Source organism: Canis aureus, chromosome 4, assembly GCF_053574225.1.
Source record: "Canis aureus isolate CA01 chromosome 4, VMU_Caureus_v.1.0, whole genome shotgun sequence".
Classification (NCBI taxonomy): domain Eukaryota; kingdom Metazoa; phylum Chordata; class Mammalia; order Carnivora; family Canidae; genus Canis; species Canis aureus.
Window position 1 is genome coordinate 70415496 of NC_135614.1, and position 19801 is coordinate 70435296.

The 19801-nt window shown below is 41.9% G+C and overlaps 2 protein-coding genes and 1 long non-coding RNA gene across 10 annotated transcripts in view; 2 read left to right on the forward strand and 1 right to left on the reverse strand.

Annotated features, from left to right (window-relative positions):
• CARD6 (caspase recruitment domain family member 6) overlaps positions 1 to 10482 on the reverse strand; it is a 41320-nt gene extending 30838 nt beyond the window's left edge. For both annotated transcript variants that reach the window (XM_077896125.1, XM_077896123.1), the window contains exon 1: positions 10235 to 10482. The gene's annotated coding sequence lies outside the window, so the exon portion shown is untranslated. The remainder of the gene's footprint in view (positions 1 to 10234) is intronic.
• Positions 1615 to 8687, forward strand: LOC144312950 (uncharacterized). Its single transcript, XR_013378599.1, has 2 exons — positions 1615 to 2611; positions 8439 to 8687. It is a non-coding gene; the product is annotated as an uncharacterized LOC144312950 (long non-coding RNA).
• A 476-nt stretch (positions 10483 to 10958) lies between the features above and the next one.
• PRKAA1 (protein kinase AMP-activated catalytic subunit alpha 1) overlaps positions 10959 to 19801 on the forward strand; it is a 35641-nt gene continuing 26798 nt past the window's right edge. For 2 of the 7 annotated variants that reach the window (XM_077896128.1, XM_077896133.1), the window contains exons 1-2: positions 10984 to 11117; positions 12339 to 12462. Coding sequence is in view for 2 of the 7 variants with exons in the window: in XM_077896126.1 (XP_077752252.1) it covers positions 10991 to 11117 (127 nt within the window). In the remaining 5 variants the exon portion in view is untranslated. Of the gene's footprint in view, positions 11118 to 11388; positions 11414 to 11727; positions 11867 to 12338; positions 12471 to 19801 lie in introns of those variants that run through there. The other 5 variants (XM_077896126.1, XM_077896127.1, XM_077896132.1 and 2 more) reach the window with 4 other exon arrangements.

A 19801-nucleotide genomic window follows, 5' to 3' on the forward strand; every position in this document is an offset into this window, starting at 1 on the left:
AACTTGCTTAAAAAGGATGAGAAGCCCGGGTGGCTCAGTGGTTTAGCGCCACCTTCAGCCCAGGGCATGATCCTGGAGACCAGGGATCGAGCCCCATGTCAGGCTCCCTGTGTGGAGCCTGCTTCTCCCTCTCTCTGTGTGTGTGTCTGTGTGTGTGTGTGTCTCGTGAATAAATAAATAAAATCTTTAAAAAAATAAAAAGGAAAGAAGACAATGGAGCAATGCCTTCAAAATTCTCAAGTAAATTCTTTACAACTTAAAACCCTATATCCAACCAAACTACGAAGTGTAAGGGTAGGATAAAGACATTTCAAACACATAAGCTCTCAGAAAAATTCACTTCCCAGAGTTTTTCTCATAAAGCTACTGGTGGGATACATTTCACCAAAACCAGGAAAAAGAAAAGCAAAAATGGACCAAGAAGGGGAAACCATGGTATACGTGAAACAACAAATCCAACACAAGAGAAGGTTAAAGGGACTCTTGAGGAAGATAGTGAAGGGGGATTCTCAAGTGATAACTCTGGTACAGGTGTACAAGGCAAATAAGAAAGATCTAGGAGAGTCATGTGCAAGAAGATCAAACTGATAATGCATATCATGTTTTAATGTCTTAAGAGATTTTAGACAATTGGTAGAATTGGGTTGCATCAATGATAAACACATAGAAAACTAAGTAAAAAATATGACAAAGTATGAATACCTCCTGTATATCATATACTTCAAGCATTTTAATGTTGAGAAAAGATTTTAGATAATTGGTAGAAAGTTTGGGTTGAATTTATAAGTACATAGATCTAAACAAGTAAAAAACACGACATAGTATTAGTTCCAGACAAAACAAAGTCTTCTATTAAAGGTCAATTATATGTAATTGAATAAGACACCTAGAAGATTCTCTAAGTCAGAATTTCATAGTCAAATAATCTAGAACCATTTCAGTAAAAATAAAATATACTAGACTTAGAACAATTCCTAACACAAAGAAAATAAAATTCCCACATAAAACCAAAAGCATCTTAATTTCTGAAATTAAAAGTTTTACACATTTGATAATGTACTTGAATTTAATTGTATTTATGTAAGAGAAATAATAGATACAAAGAATGGGAGAATTAAGTTAGTAATTTCATGAACTGATTATATATGTAAGGAAAAATATTCTTTACTGAAACAAAACAAAATCAGGTCTTTAACTCTTTTCTTGCTTATATAATCTATTAGTTATTAAGGAAACCACCAAAGCTAAATAACTGTCTGTCTACCTATCTATAGATAGGTAGATACATTTGATACATTTAACATACCTTTTAGCAAAGCTGTACCATTATCAGATTCTTTTTAAAAGTACAAAATATTTTAAAGTATCTGAAGACATTTTAGAATGGAGACCAATCTTAAATTTTATTTATTTTTTCAAAGATTTGATTTTATTTATTTATGAGAGACAGAGAGACAGAGGCAGAGAGGGAGGCAGAGGCAGAGGGAGAAGCAGGCTCCCCGCAGAGCAGGGAGCCCGACATGGAGCTTGATCCCAGGACCCTGGGATCATGACCTGAGTCAGAGGCAGATGCTTACCTGACTGAACCATCCAGGCGCCCCTTAAATGTTTAAATACTGTATCTTTTCCTTATTTCAAAAGCATTTAAGGGTGACAGAAAAGATAGAAATGAACCTTAAATGGTTATTGCTAAGGGAAAGAAGCCAGTCTGAAAAGACTCCATGCTGTATGATTCCAATTAAGTAGACATTCTGAAAAAGGCAAAATGATAAGAGACAGGAAAAAGAGGACAGAGTTGAACATGTGAAGCACGGGATTTTTAGGGTGGTGAAAATATTCTGACCCATAATAGCAGACACATGGCATTGAACAGTTGTCAAAATCCGTAGAACTTTACAGTGGGACGTGAACCTGAAGGTATGCAGATTTTAAAAAGTCAGTTGCAAGGCTGTGGTGTAAGGCCTAATATTAAGGTTCAATATTACATATTGTTGCCTTGACATCTGGTAATATTGAGAGGGCCTCAAAAGGCATAGCTATAAGTTCCCCTCCCCTTTCTGCTCCCACAGTTAAGTTTCTATAGCCAAACAACCCTCCTTACCAAAAGGCCAGGCATAGTTAGTGCTAATTCTTGAGTAGTGAGTTCAGTTCCCTGTCAGCATGTACAATTATTCAAGTAACTAGTCACGTTCTTCACAAGAACCAGGAGGGAACCCACCCTATTGATACTACAAATCCTGCCTTTTGAACCCACTGGTTGGTTGTTCTGTTCCTGATGGCAACCCCTGTTAGTATGTGACCAAGAGACCACTGCTGATGGTCCTCTGTTTGGTGGTGTGCATTTGGCCATCCGCATGACCCTAGGAGGGAATTCCTCCCTCAGCAACATGGTACATAAGAGATTAAAGCAAAAATTGGGGCATTCCAGAGCAGAATGCAGATTGTGACAACATAATCTATTGGTATTATACTACGTAAAACGTCCTCACTGAAGAGGGTGGAGGGCAAAGGTGCTTACCTAAGGAAATGGTGAAGTCCAGATTAGCACTTGGAAATGAGGGAGTCTATAAAACTAAAGACAAAAGGAACTGCACAGTTGTTATCCACAGAGGTAGGGTTAACAATTCTATTTCCATAAATACATCTGCTACTCTAAGCAATTAAGGAAAGGATTGTTAGATAATGGAAGCTAGGTTTCTTGCTGTTGGAGTGGGAGTTTAAAGATAAGCAAAGGAAAGAGACTAGGATAACCTATGTAGTGATGGACTAGAGTTGGTTATATAAAATCATGTTTAGCTATTACAGATAGGGGCAGTTGTACATATAGCAATATTTAGAGATATGGGTATATTGATAGTATATACACATATATTTTCTTGCTCTGTCAGCTGAGAGAGTCTAGAAGCAATGACACTTCAAACACCAAATCTTGGATTCTAATACTGCTCTCCAATAAAAGTAAGCAGGATACCTTGGAGAAATGGCTGATCCTAGCCCTGGAGCAGGAAATAATACAAGATGATTCTGGAACATCTTGTAGTACCAGAAAGTAAGGAAGTGCTAAACAAAAACACAATAAAAATGACATTGATGAAGGTATGTCAAAAGGATACAGGAGCCAACTAAGAAAGCATCCACTGATCAAAGCTGGAACAATTTATTGCTCAAATTGCAATATTTGAATTGCAAGGGAATTGGATTATAACCCAGTTATAATAACCTGAAAGGAGAATTGGATTATAACCCAGCTATAAATAAACATTCATGAATCTACACTGCTGTAAATAAATGATTGAATAAATGGGAGAGAAGAAGCAAAACTGTGAAGAATTCTAAATAACTTACGTAGATAGCATACCCTAAAGGCAGGGGAGCATAACTCTCCAATCCTTAAGTGTGGGCTGTGGTTAGTGATTTCCTTCTATAGAATACAGAAAAGAATACAGTATGGAAAAAAGGAAAAAAAGAGTAAGTCTATAGTAGAGAAACCCGACAAACACGACCTCTGGCAGGTAATTAAGGTCAACACCAACAGTGATAAACCATGTACGTAAGTATGAACCCTTGATATAAGATTAAAATGGACCATTGTCTGTGTTCCTCCTCCCAAACCACTAACAATCAGTCTAGCCATGAGAAAAACATCAAATTCCAAAAGAGAGGCAGTCTACAAAATACCTGACCAATACACCTCAATACTGTCAAGATCATTAAAACCAGGAATACCCGAGGAATTCTCATAGCCAAGAGGATCCTACAGGGGCATGATAACTAAATGCAATGTGGTCCTGGAACAGAAAAAGGAAATTTGGTAAAAATTATGGAAATGGAATGAAGTGTGGACTTCAGTTAATGATAATATATCAATATTGGTTCATTGATTGTTACAAATGTACCACAGAATGTAAGGTATTGATAACAGTAGAAACTGGCTGTGGAGTACATAAGAACTCTGTACTATCTTCACATCTTTTCTGTAATGCTAAAGCTGTTCTAAAAAATACTAAAAAAGGGCAGCCCCAGTAGCTTAGCGGTTTAGCACCGCCTTCAGCCCGGGGCCAGATCCTGGAGACCAGGGATCCAGTCCCACATCAGGCTCCCTGCATGGAGCCTGCTTCTTCCTCTCCTGTGTCTCTGCCTCTCTCCCTCCCTCTCTCTCATGAATAAATAAATAAAATCTTAAAAAAAAAAAAAAACAAGGCATCGGAAGAGGATGGTGGGGGGCACCTGGGTGACACAGTTGGTTAAGAGTCTAGCACTTGATTTCAGCTCAGGTCATGACCTTATGGTATTGATATCAAGCTCCACATCAGGGATCCCTGGGTGGCGCAGCGGTTTAGCGCCTGCCTTTGGCCCAGGGCACGATCCTGGAGACCCGGGATCGAATCCCACGTCAGGCTCCCGGTGCATGGAGCCTGCTTCTCCCTCTGCCTGTGTCTCTGCCTCTCTCTCTCTCTCTCTCACTGTGTGCCTATCATAAGTAAATAAAAAAAAATAAATGATAGGAATTTTAAAAAAAAAAAAAAAAAAAAAAAAAAAAGCTCCACATCAGATGCTGCACTGAGCATGGGGCCTGCTTGAGATTCTCTCTCCTTCCGCCCCTCCACCGCTCATGCCTTCTCTCTTAAGAAAAAAAAAAAGGATCTGGAAAGCTTAAAGAGTAATATTTCCCTTAAAGTAAATAAGGGAGCTTGGGCAAGCTGAAGTGAAGAGGCTTTGCATGTCTGTTTCTTACAGCATCTCTTCCAGTTTACAATACACCCCTCCACTGAGGACAGGACAGCAGCCCAGACCAGAGGGAGCTAAGCCAGGCAGCTGCATAGGAGTCAGTCTGTAAGGGATACTACACATCTCTGAGGTGCCAAATTATCACTCAAATTTGTATTTACCTGAACTCTTCCTGGAAAGGGGTAGTGAAAAAGAACCACTTTGCTAAATTACTTGTGGTGAGATAAGAGCTCCCCGGCTACAGAAAACCAGCTTAGATTGAATGTGTGCTTAGATGGCCTGCTGATCGCAGTCTAAGAAATGAGGGTCTAGTAAGATCAGTGTCTTTACTCCCTGGAAAAATGCTCTGCAATCCTCTATTTTGTGCCTTTCCACTTAGATAAATGTCAAACCACAAAAAAAATTTTTAAAGATTTTTTTTTTTTAAGTAACCTCTGCATTCAACATAAGGCTCATATTCATGACCCTGAGATCAAAAGTTGCACACTCTTCTGACTGAGCCAGGAAGGCACTCCAATGTTGAACAAAGTTTTAAATCATATTGTTTTGGTGCGCCTGGGTGGCTCAGTTGGTGGGGTGTCTGCCTTCTGCTCAGGTCATGATCCCAGGGTCCTGGGATCCAGTCCCACCCACATCAGGCTCCCTGTTCAGTGGGGAGTCTGCTTCTCCCTCTACCACTCTCCCTTGCTTGTGATCTCTCTCTCTCTTAAATGAATAAATAAAATCTTAAAAAAAAAAAAAAAAAAGAATATTGGGATGCCTGGGTGGCTCAGCGGTTGAGTGCCTGCCTTTGGCCCAGGGTGTGATCCTGGAGTCCCAGGATCGAGTCCCACATTAGGCTCCCTGCATGGAGCCTGCTTCTCCCTCTGTCTGTGTCTCTGCCTCTGTGTGTCTCTTATGAATAAATAAATAAAATCTTAAAAAAAAAAAAAAGAATATTGTTTTGAAGGGAACCAAACTGCTGGTCTGAATGGAGAGACAAATTATTAGCCCATTCAAATTATCCAAGCATTTATCAGCTCCTTGTATTACCAAATTGAGTAAAAGCAAGACTAATAGCAACCAGAAACAGGACAGTCCAATTACTTTTCTCTCCATATAGTCTCAAGGACATTGTTTCCTTTAGCTGATAGGAACAGGGCAGCAAAGTTGTTACATTTTTTGTTGAAGGAATACACCTTCTGCTGCTGATCATGGATAGGTCTACATGCCTGATACTCAGAGAATCAACTGGGAGATGGGTAGGGTTGATGTTTTCTCATTAATAGGAAGTAAGCCAACCAGGATCAACCAGCCACTTGTACATAGAGATGGGCCAAGGGAGTCCTCGCAGACAGAGCTAAGATTTTCCCTAGAAAACAGTTCTAGGCCTATGTCTAGAAGGATAATTGAAGCTAAAGTTTGTCATCATGAGAGGGTTCTAAACATTTTTTTTGTTTTTTTTTTTTGCCTAAAAAGCTTTTTTTTTTTTTAAAGATTTGATTTATTCGTTAGAGACACAGATTGAGGCAGAGACATAGGCAGAGGGAGGAGACACAGGCTCCCTGCAGGAGCCTGATGCGGGACTCGATCCTAAAACTCTAGGATCATGTCCTGAGCTGAAGGCAGACACTCAACTGCTGAGCCATACAGCATCCCTTGCCTAAAAAGTTTCTAATTAGGAGTTAGGAACCATCTAGTTAAATAGAGGAAAATAGTTCACAAATTTTTATCACTAACATCTTGGAAGCTTCTAATATAAACTGTTCTTTTTTCTGTCTCTTCCATAGGCTTATATTGCTTCTGGACTCTTCTAATTATCCATATTCTCCAAGTAAATCTTCTGTTCTTGGATCCCTTAATGCCCTACTTAATCTGCCATTTGTATGGTGATGACACCCAATCTGTATCTCTGGGCTGACCTTTCTTCGGAGTAATAGACCTGTATTACTAGTATCACCCTGGATATCCTTACCTGAATGTCTTTTAGATGCCCTAATGTTACAAGTAGAATTCATTATTTCTATTGAACCTCTATTCCCCATTCTTCCAAAAATCCCTCCAGAGGTCGAAAGGTAAGTAAGATTTCTTCCTCACCCTCTCTGTCCACACCAATCTCTGGTGTTGCTAATTCCATGTCTATTTGAGATTTTTCTTCTTTATACATAGTACCTGTCTCATCATTTCATCACCAGTTCTCCTGTTTTATCACCACTTTGGTCTTGCTCTTTTCCAAACCATCCTCCACAATGAATTCAGAGTTTAATTTTTTTTTCTAACAGTTAAACACTTTTTGACTCTACGATATATGCATAAGGTTCAAAACCAAAAAGTTAAGAAGTGTAAATACGGGAAAGTCTGCCCACCTGACTTCTTGATCACCATTTTCCCTTACCAAAGGCACCCATAGCCATCAATTTCTTTAGTAAAAGTAATTCTAAAATGCACCTACTTCATATCTTCTGTGGTTCATCACTCCATAACGTCTAAATTGAGAAGTACATATGAGGATTTTTCAGGATTTACTGTTTGTCTTTTGTTTCTTCTAACAAATCCCTCTGTACATCCAGATTTCATCCCCTGTATCTACTTTGTTTTCCCTGAAAAGCCTAAGTTCTTTCCCTCTGTGATTTTGCATATGCTCTTCCCTCTGCCTGGGATGCCTTGTTCCCCATGTTTTCCCACACCCTGTGCCATCCTTCATTGAGTACAGTGCAATACCCCTTGCCCTTCCCCTATATTCAAGTTGAAGCTTTATGGACCTCCACAGATAAAGGTTATGCCTTCCCTTCACGAAACCCCTTTTAAAGAACTATAGAGTGGGGCACCTGGCTCGCTCAGTTGGGGGAGCATGCAACTCTTGATCTTGGGGTTGTGAGTTTGAGCCCCATTTTGTAGAGATTAAAAATAAAATCTTTAAAAAAAGGACCATACATATGTCTTTATTGTAGCACCTAGGACATTGCTTTGCCATGTTGAAAGCAGTATTGTGTTCCTTTGTCTTTTGAGTCCTTAGAGTCTAGCAAACTAATACCTACTTTTTAAATAAATATTTAATATTAGTTACAGTGTAACTACAACTAAGGTAAGACCATATTAGGCTGCATTAATAGAAGTATAGTGCTCAGAATTTTTAGTTCTGGACACCATATTTAGAGAGAGAGAGAGAGAGAGACTGAAGAAGTGTAATATCCACCTGTCAGTGTACGGTTCACTAACACTGTGATGGCCTTAACAAGAAAAGACCAAGAGAATGCACAGCTCTCATAGGATCCCTGAAGGGCCGGAGGGGAAACAGCTGACAACTACTTAACTTCCTCCTGAAACGCAAGGTTCTCCAACAGGGTGTTGGGTCATTGTGGTATGTCTTCATCAGTGCTGAGATGTACTGCAACTTATTTGTACTTATAAAAGCTGAACTACTTAAATCTGAAAACAGTTTACCTTTCCCCTCCCTCCTAAATTAGTGTGGAATCAAGGTCGCTTCTGTAAAGTCACTCCTGCCCACTTACATTCCAATCTACTTGGCTTGAGAAAGGGGTAGAGTTACAACAGATGGGTCTGGAAACTGGGTGTAAACCAATTTGCTTATCTTCACTTCTAACCCGGGAGAATGTTGAGCATGTGAATACTATCTGAGTAGGAGGAAATAGAGAACAGTCATCCTAGACTATGAGCTCCTCCAGGGTAAGAGATTCCTCCATGAATTTTCATTTTGTATTTATCTACAGGGTCCGGCAGTGTTTGAAGAAGAAATGAGCGAGGGTTTGAGGATGGATCAATGCGAGGATGAAAGAAAAGAGAGGGTGCAAGAAAATGTGACCAAAACTTGAATGAAGGAAAGAGAAAAAGCAAGCGATTAAAGAAGGCTTATTTACCTTCTTAGAAATTGTTAACTGAATTCAGTTTTTAATCATAAGGAAAAAAAAAAAACCAGCAATAAAAGCTGCTTAAATAGAGTCTATGGAAGACCAAATAAAGTGACCTCTAAGTTCCCAGTCAAGCCTTTTTGATCCAAGATTCTACGTTTTATTTCCCCAGTAATGCCTTTGAGTGAATGGTAGCATTTAATGAATATATATTAAATAAAACTATAATCTAAAATATTAGAACAGAAACAAACATGTTTCTGTTAAAAAAAAACCATATAATTTTCTTAATTGGGTTTTCATAGTTTCGTGAAGAGATTGCCCATTGATTTGCAAAATGCAGCTTCAGTTTGCTCCTTTGTAAAATGTTTTGTGGCTTAACCACACAGGACTGAGGTACCTTGTGATTCTTTTTTTTTTTTTTTTTTTTAATTTTTTTATTTATGATAGTCACAGAGAGAGAGAGAGAGGCAGAGACAGAAGCAGGCTCCATACACCGGGAGCCCGATGTGGGACTCGATCCCGGGTCTCCAGGATCGCGCCCTGCGCCAAAGGCAGGCGCCAAACCGCTGCGCCACCCAGGGATCCCCTACCTTGTGATTCTTTTTTCTTTTAGGTTAAAAGAAATAACAGAACTTTGCTAGGTTGAACTCTAGACATGATGCAGATTTAAAGTAATTTAAGATGATACTTCAGGGTAAGGAATTAAAGTTTTTCTTTTTCTAAGAGAATCCAGTAATCTATTTCCGCTTTGTAGAGATCCAAGATGCCTGAGATGCAGAAACTCAGGAGGCAACAAGTAAAGATGAAGAGACCACAGAGCAAAAACAGTTACCACTGCCCACTCCCCAAGTATGTTAGTAATCAGACTTCTTAACTTTATGGCCCTTCAGAATATGTGCAGTCCATAATACATCAGAAACTGATTATCCAGGGCTAGTTGTAACTGTTGATGTAATTCTAAACTCAAGCTTTTGCTTCTCTTGCAGTACTTAATGCATGTTATTTTGCTTTCATAAACAGAATATAACAGTCAGACGAGCTGGGTAACTTTGATTAGGAACAAAAAGGATAATACTTTTAGTCTTACTTTTTTATATTATTTTCTCGATGGGTTCAGCTCTGCCCATTGACACTGGCCCAAACGCTATCACACTGCAAAACTGAGATCGTATCTTGTTTTTTTGGACACTTCACTTTGCCCACGTCAGTGGAATTCAACTGAGTAGTGAACTGGCTTAAACATTTAACACAGGGACGCCTGGGAGGCTCAGCGGTTGAGCACCTGCCTTTGGCTCAGGGTGTGATCTGAGGATCGAGTCCCACATCGGGCTCCTTGTGGGGAGCCTGCTTCTCCCCCTGCCTGTGTGTCTGCCGCTCTCTGGGTCTCTGCTGAATAAATAAGATCTTTAAAGAAATTTAATACCAACAAGCATATTTCAACTCCTCCCCCCCGCCCCCCCCCCCCGTGACAGGCCACATCCCATTTGTATAGATGATAGACTAAACTGTACTCATCGCAAGTACGATAAGTATCTGTCGACTGACTTGGTTGATGCAACCCTAGGCCTCGACTTCAGTTCAAAGTCTACATTTTACCGGAAACCTAAAAATGTTAATTCCTACGTGTGTAACACCCCATTCCTGAGCACACATACCGTTCGCAGGGTTCCCAACCGGCCCTTTCCCACGGGGCTTGCCTGGGGAAGGAAACTTGAGAAAAGCCTCCAGGAGCAGGAAAGCCCGACGACGCCACTAGGGCTGTCGAGGCGCCCGGCGGCAACGGACGGGCTCACGGCACCAAGCGCAGCCGCAGCCGCAGCCGCAGGGGACCGGTGCCGAGGGGGCTCCGTCGGAGATGCTCTCCGTCGGGGCACCTCCCGGGGGCTTCTCAGGTCCATCCGCACCGCAAAAATGAGCAGGCTGGGTGGGAACCGGCGGCCCGGCGCAGTCCCCGGCCGCGTCCCACCGCCCGCGGCGCCGGAGAGCCGCCCGCCCGGCCCCGCCCCGCCCCGGGAGTCGCCGGCAGCGGGGTCGCCGCGGGCAGGACCGGCCGCCCGGGAGCGCAGCCGCCCGCTCCGCAGCCCCGGGGCCCGGGCAGGGCGGGGCGCGGCGCGGCGGCGCGAGGAACCGGGGCTCCGGGGCTCCGAGGCCCCGCGGCCCCGCCGGCGACCCCCGCCGCCCCGCCAGGGGGAGCGTGCGCGCCGGCGCCGGGGCGGGGGAGCGCCGAGGGGGGCGGGGGCCCGGCGGGCGCGGCTGGCGGCGGCGCGGCGGCTCGGAGGCCCGGAGGCCCGGAGGCCCGGCGGCCCGCCCGCGTCCCCTCCCCGCCCCTCCCCGCCCCTCCCCGCCCCTCCCCGCCCCCGCCCCCGCCCCGGCGCGGCCTGCCCGCCCCCTCCGCCCCCTCCCGCGGCGCCATGCGCAGGCTCAGTTCCTGGAGGAAGATGGCGACGGCCGAGAAGCAGAAACACGACGGGCGGGTGAAGATCGGCCACTACATCCTGGGGGACACGCTGGGGGTCGGCACCTTCGGCAAAGTGAAGGGTGAGGACCGCGGGGGCGAGGGTCGGCGGCGGCCGGCGACCCGCGCGCCGCGCGCCGTCCGCGCCTCTCAGCCCCCGCCCCGGCGTCCCTGCCCCCCTGCCCCGGGCTCGGCAGCCCCCGGCCTGGCTGCGGCGGCAGCGGCGTCCGAGCGGCCGCGGGACTGCGGCGCGACCGTGCCTGGCCGCGGGGGGGGGAGGGGGCGGTCGCCATGGCGACGGCGCCGCGGCCCGAGGGGCTCGGCTCGGCTGGGCGCTGCGCGGGGCGGGGCGGGGCTGCGGAGGTGCGGACTCGCCCAGGTGGGGCCGGCGGGGCTGCGCCGCCCGGGGGGCCGGGGCGGGGGGCGGGGGTTGGGGGGCGGGGGGCCGGGGCGAGGGCCTCCCGGGGCCCGCGGCCGCTCCCTCGGCTCCGCGCCAGCCCATGGCCCCCCTGGCGGCGCCCGGGGTCGTCCGCGTTTCCGTCCCCTCTAGGAGGTTCTCCCCTTACCTGCCGGGGCCGATTCTTAGTGTGCGATGGGTGCCCCCTCCTCAGCCTCCCCAGAAAGTAAGCTTGCTTTGGGGTAGCTTACGGAATTTTTTTTTTTTTTTTTAAAGGGCCATCTTGTTGGGAAGGATGACTAATTTTTGTTCGGAGCAGTTAATGAATATAAAACTGGTCCTGTATTTGCGATGCACGGTTTATGTTCTGAACGCAGACTCCGTGCCTTCAAGTGTTTCTGAATTACCAGTTTTGCAGACTCTGTGCCAAACTTGGTAGGTAGTGCAGATGTTGCCCCCAGACGGTATTTATTAGCTCATTAACGTAGTTTGTTTCCACTTATTTTCACAGGATATGTATGTTTTAATAATTTAGCGCACATCATTTGAACTTTTTTTAAGGAAAGTATGGAATCTCTTACCCTTGTGTTTCAACACAGTATTCTAGAAATAACACGTTTGATCACGAGTCCACCAATTCTGGCACAAAAAGTTTAATTGCAAATTTTGTGAGGCATAAATATTTTTTCTTTAAGATATTTGACCTATTAGGGATGTAGAGGAAGGAAGCATGGAACTGATAAATATAATTCATGCATTGGCTTTGGATAAATAACCTATGACTTGCATATACCAAGCTCTTGGTAAATGTTTGACTTGAAAGAAAAAAAGTTGTGAAAGTCTGAACAGTGAATTAACTGAGCCTTGCTTTACCGGAGCTAAATAAACATTTTCTGATTTTATCTAGGGATGGAAGAGGAGAACCCTTCCTTCTCTTGCTCTTTCTGAGTCATAGAACTGGAAAATTGCTGTATAGCCCACAGGGAAGCAACTGCCTAAGCCTTCTTATGAAAATCAGCAAGGCCAACAATGTAAGAAAGTAAGAAGCAAATGCCAGAATAGGGTAATAAGAGCCATCAGGGTGGGTCTATATTAGGCCAGTAAGATGTCTCTGTGCCCTCAAAGTTATTTTTAGCTATGTTGTCAGTCTCTTTACTTGTTAGCAATTACTAACTGCTTTTAGTTGACAAATATTTGTAAGAAGTGCTCATTAATGCCCCAGAATAGTGATGACAGTCTTGATGCCCTTATTCCTCCCAGGGTTCTGCTTGGATTAGGATGCTCATCATTCTAATAAAGACCTGTGTAAAGTCAGGTCTCATATTCGTGTTTGCTAGGTAGCTTTTGGCATGGTGGTAAATAGGAAAGCAAGAGGAGATTTTTCATTTTCTGAATTTGATCTGTGATGTCTGTGACAAGAATCCTTCCAGTGAGTGCTGTTCCTTAGCCTTCATTCTTCCACATGTGCCTCTCTTGAATACTAAATACCATCAACCTCTCCTCTTGTATCATAGAAAAGCTAATATTCATCAAAGAATCAAAGGTTTCATTGATAGGGTTAAATTTGTTCATAAATACATCAGTTGATACTGGTCAAAATCCTCATCCAGTGCATTTTTAAGTTGTCAAGCAGTTGTGATGCTTTTTGCTCCAAGTATAGTAATAGAAAATCAACCTAGCCAAGAATATCTCTGTGCTTCTCTCTCCAAAGCACAGAAGCTTCAGCATACCTCTCACGAGTCTCATGGGCTCGTCTAGTCCTTGGGACCAGGGATGCCTTGTGCCAATTGGTTTAGGCTTATGTTCCTAAGTAGGTACTCGCAAGGGAGATAGCGTTACCCATGGTGGAATATGGCCCATTGTTGAGTGTGTGTGTGGTGAGGGCATCTTATTCTGATATACTTAGTGGAGGGAGACAGGATAAATACCTATACAGAATGGGTATTAATTGTTAGGAGAGAGAGAGGTGGACATAGATGCTCATTTGAGCAGGTTAAAACAGCTGTTACAATGGTGGTGTTGGTAACTTACACTAGCCTTAATTTGACAGGAATTCTTATGAATGATATGATTAGCCATGTATTTCAATGGAGATAGTTTGGAGTAGATAGAGCTTTTAAAATTAGTTACACGTTGGTAAATATAACATAGGAAAGGAATCTAACAGAATATTAGATATTAGATGATATTAATCTACAATATCATCTAATATTAGATGATATTGATACACAGACAAATTCCCACTATGATATTATATGCTTAGAAGAAATTTTATTTTGGGGGGCAAAGGAAACTATAAATTTGCAGTGATATTTTGTTTCCTATTACAGGCTAAAAAAGTCATTTGGTAACAATGATATCATTGTGAGGGGAAAGTTTAAACAGACTACTAAAGTTGGTTTGGGATTATGCTTGAATTATCTTTTATATTTCCAAATTACCCTTTTTTAATCCTGGCTATCAGGGTGTTAGTCTCTATTCCCTTGCAGGATCCACTCCCCTTTCCCTAGGTACAACAGTTTTAAAAGCATGGATGAACAGAGAGTCATGTTACTATTGCAGTAAATTAAAATGGCAGTTTTTGTTAAGTTTTCCAAGAGAAGAGAAGATGGTCTCTTTAGTGGTGTAGGTGGTCTTCGGCAAATGAGTTGTTTATATACGCAACCTATTAAGTTGGGGAGCATTTTTCTACATAAAACTGCAATTTCAGGTAAATAGGTGAATCAGGCGCAGTAGAAATTATTTAAAAATTTCTTTAAGGAGGGATGCCTGGGTGGCTTAGCAGTTAAAGCGTCTGCGTTAGGCTCAAGGCGTGATCCTGGGACTTGGCGTGATCCTGTCCCACAAGGGGCTCCTTGCAGGGAGCTTGCTTCTCCCTCTGCCTGTGTCTCTGCTTCTGCCTGTCTCTCTCTGTGTCTCTCCTGAATAAACAAATAAAATCTTTAAACAAAAACAAAACAAAAATTTCTTTAAGGAGGGCAGTTCTTGGCTAGCTTAGTCAGTAGAGCATGCTACTCTTCATCTTGGTTCATGAGTTCAAGTCCCCACATTGGATGCAGAGCTTACTAAAAAAAAAAGTCTTTAAGGAAAAAAGTTATGTATTGTATCTATCTATCTATCTATCTGTATCAGTTTAGGTAGTCTCAAGTTACAAAAACTGAAGAAGTAGAAGAGCATGTACTGTCATGTTATTTATGTAAATTTTAAAGTCATGCAAAAACACCCAAACATTGCTGGTGAGAGTAAATTATTGCCACTCCTATAGAGTGTGATAGTATTTATTAAAGTTAGCCCAGCAATTCGACCTCTAGGAATTTATCCTATAGATATACTCCTGTGTGTAGGAAATAATGAATTTATTCATTCTCATGTTGTTTATAAATACAAAGGGTTGGAAACAACCTTTCTAGTAGGACAATAGTTAAATTATGGTTATCCATACAATGATATGCCTTGCAAACATTAGAAAAAAACAAGATTTTATATAATTTAGGGAGCAATTTCCAAGGTGTATTTTTAAGAGGAAGAATAAGGGGATAGTAGAACAAATTAGAAGAGAGTATACCTACCATTTGTGTATAAAAAATAGGAGCAAATAAGGCATTTAAGTGTAACTACTTGCATATGTATGGATAAACATACCCTTTAAAGATAAACATGAAACCATTACATTAGTTGTTCAGAGGAGAGGAACTAGGTAGCAGGGGGACATTTCACTATATATCCTTTTGTACTGTTTAATTGTCTGGTGCAGGCATTAGAATATATATAAAATTAAATTTGTAGAAATAAACATAGGGAAAACATTGTTACAGTATTGTTTATGGGTTCATACAGGAAGGGAAGACAAATACCACATTCGAAGTAGTGGTTACCTCTTGGGAGAGAGAAAGGAGAAAGAGATCTGGGAGGGGCATACAGAGCTTTATTTGCATCTGTGATGTTTTACTGCCTAAGCTAGTGGTGGGTGGAACATGGGTATTTGGTTTGCCTTTTGGGATGCCTGAAATGTTTTGTTAGGAAAACCTGCCTTTCTCAAATTTATACTTATAGCTTTTAAAGCTCACCCCTCTCTAGAATTATTTTCCTTATACTTTTAGGAGTGAGGTTTTTTGTTTTGCTTTGTTTTTGTTTGTTTTTAAGATTTATATATTTATTTTAGAGAAAGAAGGCAAGAATGGGGTGGGCAAGAATGGGGTGGATGAGGGAGGGGCAGAGGGAAAGAGAGAATCCTAAACAGGCCCCCGAAGTGCAGCTCCATTACAGGGTCTTGAGATCTTGACATGAGCTGAAATCAAGAGTCCTATGCTTAACCAATTGAGCCACCCACGCACCCAGAGTGAGATTCTTTTTACTCTTAATTTTAGAGTGGGAATTATATAGGTGATTAGAATATCTTTAGTAGATATTTCTTTGTGGTATCTCTTTCCTATTTAACATTTTCTCTTCCAAAGTATGATCTTGTTTCACTTTAGGATTTACATATCTGATTAGGAGAGCATTTGTTACAGTGTTCTACGGTTAGACAAAGTTCCCTTTAGAAAGCAGTAACATGTTAGCTAGTAGTTGACTAACTTGTGAGGGACACATTGTGAATCCTGGTAACCTTTGCTGTGAGTGACCTGCAAGTCTTCCGTGGCAGAAATACCTGTCTTCCCGTTTTGTTCAAAAAAGATATCTTAGGAATGTGTGGGTGGCTCAGTCCATTAGACATTGGACTCTTGATTTTCGCTCAGGTTGGGATCTCAGTGTCGTGAGATGGAGCCACACATCAGGCTCTGCAGTGGGCATGGAGTCTGGTTAAGGCTCACTCTCTCCCTCTCTCTCTTTTTTTTTTTTTCTCCCTCTCTCTTTGTCCCTACCCCTGCTTGTTCTCTCTTTCTCATAAATAGATAGATAGATAGATAGATAAATAATTCTTTTAAAAAGCCCAGTATCTTAGCACTACTGTAAAAACAGTGACAGTCTGGGGTACCTGGCTGGCTCAGTGGTTGAGCATCTGCCTTTAGCTCAGGTCATGATCCTGAGGTCATGGGATTGAGTCTCACATCAGACTACCCCCCACCGTGGGGAGCCTGCCTCTCCCTCTGCCTATGTCTCTGCCTCTCTCTCTCTCTCTCTCTCTATCTCTCATGAATAAATAAATGAAATCTTTAAAAAACCCACAGAACAGTGACAGTTGGAAGAGTTAAGTTTTGAGCTTTCGGAAAGGGGAATGGTTCTCTTAATGCATATTCCTGACAAGGTCCACTTGTTATTGATGTAGCAGCAATTCATTTGTCTGCAACTGAATTTAGTTCAAAGGAGAATCTTTTGCGTAGTTTTATTGTTTTTTTTTTTTTTTTTTTTTAAGATTTTATTTGAGAGAGTGAGCGAGAGTGGAGGAGGGGCAGAGGGAGAGGGAGAAGCAGACTCCCCTGATGAGCAGGGAGCCCATGTGGGGCTCACCCCAGGGCTCTGAGATAATGACCTGATCTGAAGGCAAATGCTTAACAGACTGAGTCACCAGGCACCCATCTTTTGCTTAGTTGTGAGGAAACAGTTTAGGGTTTGATATTGTGCCAAGTTCCCCCCCCTCCGCCCCCAGTTTTCTGCATATTAATGGTGCGGTAGAGTAGATAGGTCATAAGACTTGGAGTCAGAATACCTATTCCAACTTGATCACTTAATAGCTTTATTTAATCAAATTGCATAATCTCTTAGAGCCTCATAATTACCTATATCAAAGGTTTGTTGTGAGGCTTAAGTGTGATAATGTGTTTTTTCTAAGCTATAAAACACTATTTTCAAAAGTATTGTTACTAAAATTCTAATGTTGAAGTTTGTTGTTAATTGGGTTCAAGGCAAATATATTTGTTCCTATAATTAAAGAAAAGAACAGATTATGATATGATAGCTTTACATTACCAAGATTTTGCTGGGAAGAAAGAGGGAGAAAGACAATATTCAGAAGGGCTATTGCCTACTCTGAAAGAGAAAATATTTGAGCCATCAATTTTGGGACACTATTTGAAAACTGTGGCAGGAAAAGCCTGTATTTAAGTAAGACAGGTTAAAAATGTTTGACAGGTTTCTTTACTAGGCCATATAATAATTCAAAAGCCATTATTGTGTTAATATGCATAGTAGTTTCCAAAAGGGAGAGCATACATCCTTTCCCAGACTTCCTTCCTTATGCCATCTTTTTCTGTGGAGAGTCTTCACTTCTAGTATTTTGTAAAGCATAATTCTTAAAATTCATTGTAATAATTTTAGCTTTATGAGTTTTGGAGCCCATAGAAAATTCAAATTCCCAAATTAGAGCATTGGAGAGAGGGCTGTAAGAGTTAACTCCAGGTAGGCTGTGAAGCGTGAAACACAACTTCAAAAAGCAGAATCCATGGAGCTGGAACCTAATAGCCTAGGAGCAAAAGAAGTCCTATCCAGCTAACTTCCACAGATGTCACTGTGTGAGGGCACAGAGGAGTAACTGATGCTCATCAAAGGTGAATATTTGTTTGGTTCCCAGTCATTATGTACAGCGTGTTCCATTTAAGAATTATTGTGCATGTGTAGTACCTATGAGAAAACCTGCTTTCAAAAAAGATTACTTTTGTTAACTTGTTAATCTTCATGGTGAATATCATATTTTAGAAAAAACAGTGTTTCCTAGGGCTGTAATAACAAAGTACCACAAACTCGGTGGCTTAAAACAACAAATTTATTCTCTCACAGTTCTGGAGGCCAAAAGTCCAAAATCAAGGGGTTTGTAGGGTTACACTCCCTTGGAAGGTTCTTGGTGAGAGTCTCTTCCTTGCCTCTCCAAGCATTTGGTGCCTCCTGGTGTTCCTTGGCCTGTGGTAGCTAAATTCCCTTCTGTGCCTCTGTCTTCCCTGGCCTCTTGTGGGTGTGTCTTTGTTCTCTCCTCTTCTTATAAAGGATACCATTCATTTGATACAGAGCCCACTCTAAATCTAGGATGATTTCATCTTCAGATCCTTAATTGATTACCTCTGCAACTACCCCATTTCCACATATGATCCATCCTAGGTTCTGGTGGAAACGAATTTGGGGTCCAGGGGCAACATTCAGTCTATTACACTTGTCGTTTTATATGCTTTTTGGTTTTATGCCCTTGGTTTCTCCCTTATAATACTTTAATTTTCAAGAAACTTTTAAATTGGTCTGGTAGAATGAATAAAGTGTGTTCTTGGTATCTTGTCTTAAAACACTGAAGTTGTTATGAGGCAGGTTTTTAGTAGACTGAATTAATTTTGTCATCTAGGAAAAAGATCGTAGTGGCAATGCCAGGCACATAGGTGCAGATACTTAACTATTTCTTAAACGAATGAATGAATGTTTAGAATAATTCTTAGTGGTAATGGGGCAATTCAGTCCATTATTCTTTTCAAAACTGTAAGACTATAGGGGCGCCTGGGTGGCTCAGTTGGTTAAGCATCTGACTCTTGATTTTGCATGGTCTCAGGGTGGTGAGATGGAGCCCTGCCTTCAGTTGGGAACTCAGTGGGGATGGGGTGGAAGGTTCTCCTTGGGGATTTCTCTCTCTCTCCGTCTCCCTCTGCCTCTCCTCCCACTTGAGTTCTGTCTCTTAAATAAATAAACCTTTAAAAAAAACCTGTAAGACTATAAAGATTACTCTGATAATGTTCAACTTCTTAGATTTATGTTTTATTGAAAGGATATCTGTATTTGTATTATACTATGTGTAATGCCCTTTTGAGGATTATCTTTAAAAAAATTACCATATTTCACTTACTGTTTTGGGAATAGCACAAGTTTTTGAGACAGATGGGGTTCATGTTTTGATTCTCCTAGCCCCTAGCCGTGTGCCTTTGGGCAGGTTATTTCATTCCTGTTCCTCAGTTACCTGTAAAGTGTTGGTAATTATATCAGTCTTCAAGGGTTGATTAGAGTTAGAGAGTCAGTAGGTTTGGGCACAAAGTGGGTATGTCATGAATATTAACTACACAGTTGTATATCTTAATTACATTATGTGTTACAAATCAACTAAATTTATGACTTAAACTCAAGTCTAATTCACCTGTTTTTTTTTTTTTGTTTGTTTTTTTGTTTTACCTGTGTGCTCTTGTGTGATTGAATAAATGTTCCTATAGTTTTTAGGTAGTAGGTGAAATCACTGTCAAGTACTTGGTGCTAAGTGTGTATGTCTAGCAATAATATGTTGAAAATTAACCAAAGTCAGGAAATGGTTGAACTTTGGAAGCTGGAAATCTCAGGATTGGTAGTGATGGAAAGGGGGAGGATAGAGGTTGGTGGAATTTAAGCTTATGGGGATGGGAACTAGATGCATAGAAATTAAAGCTATTAATTATTTAGCACTTATTATGGGCTTAGATAAAGGGATGCTAC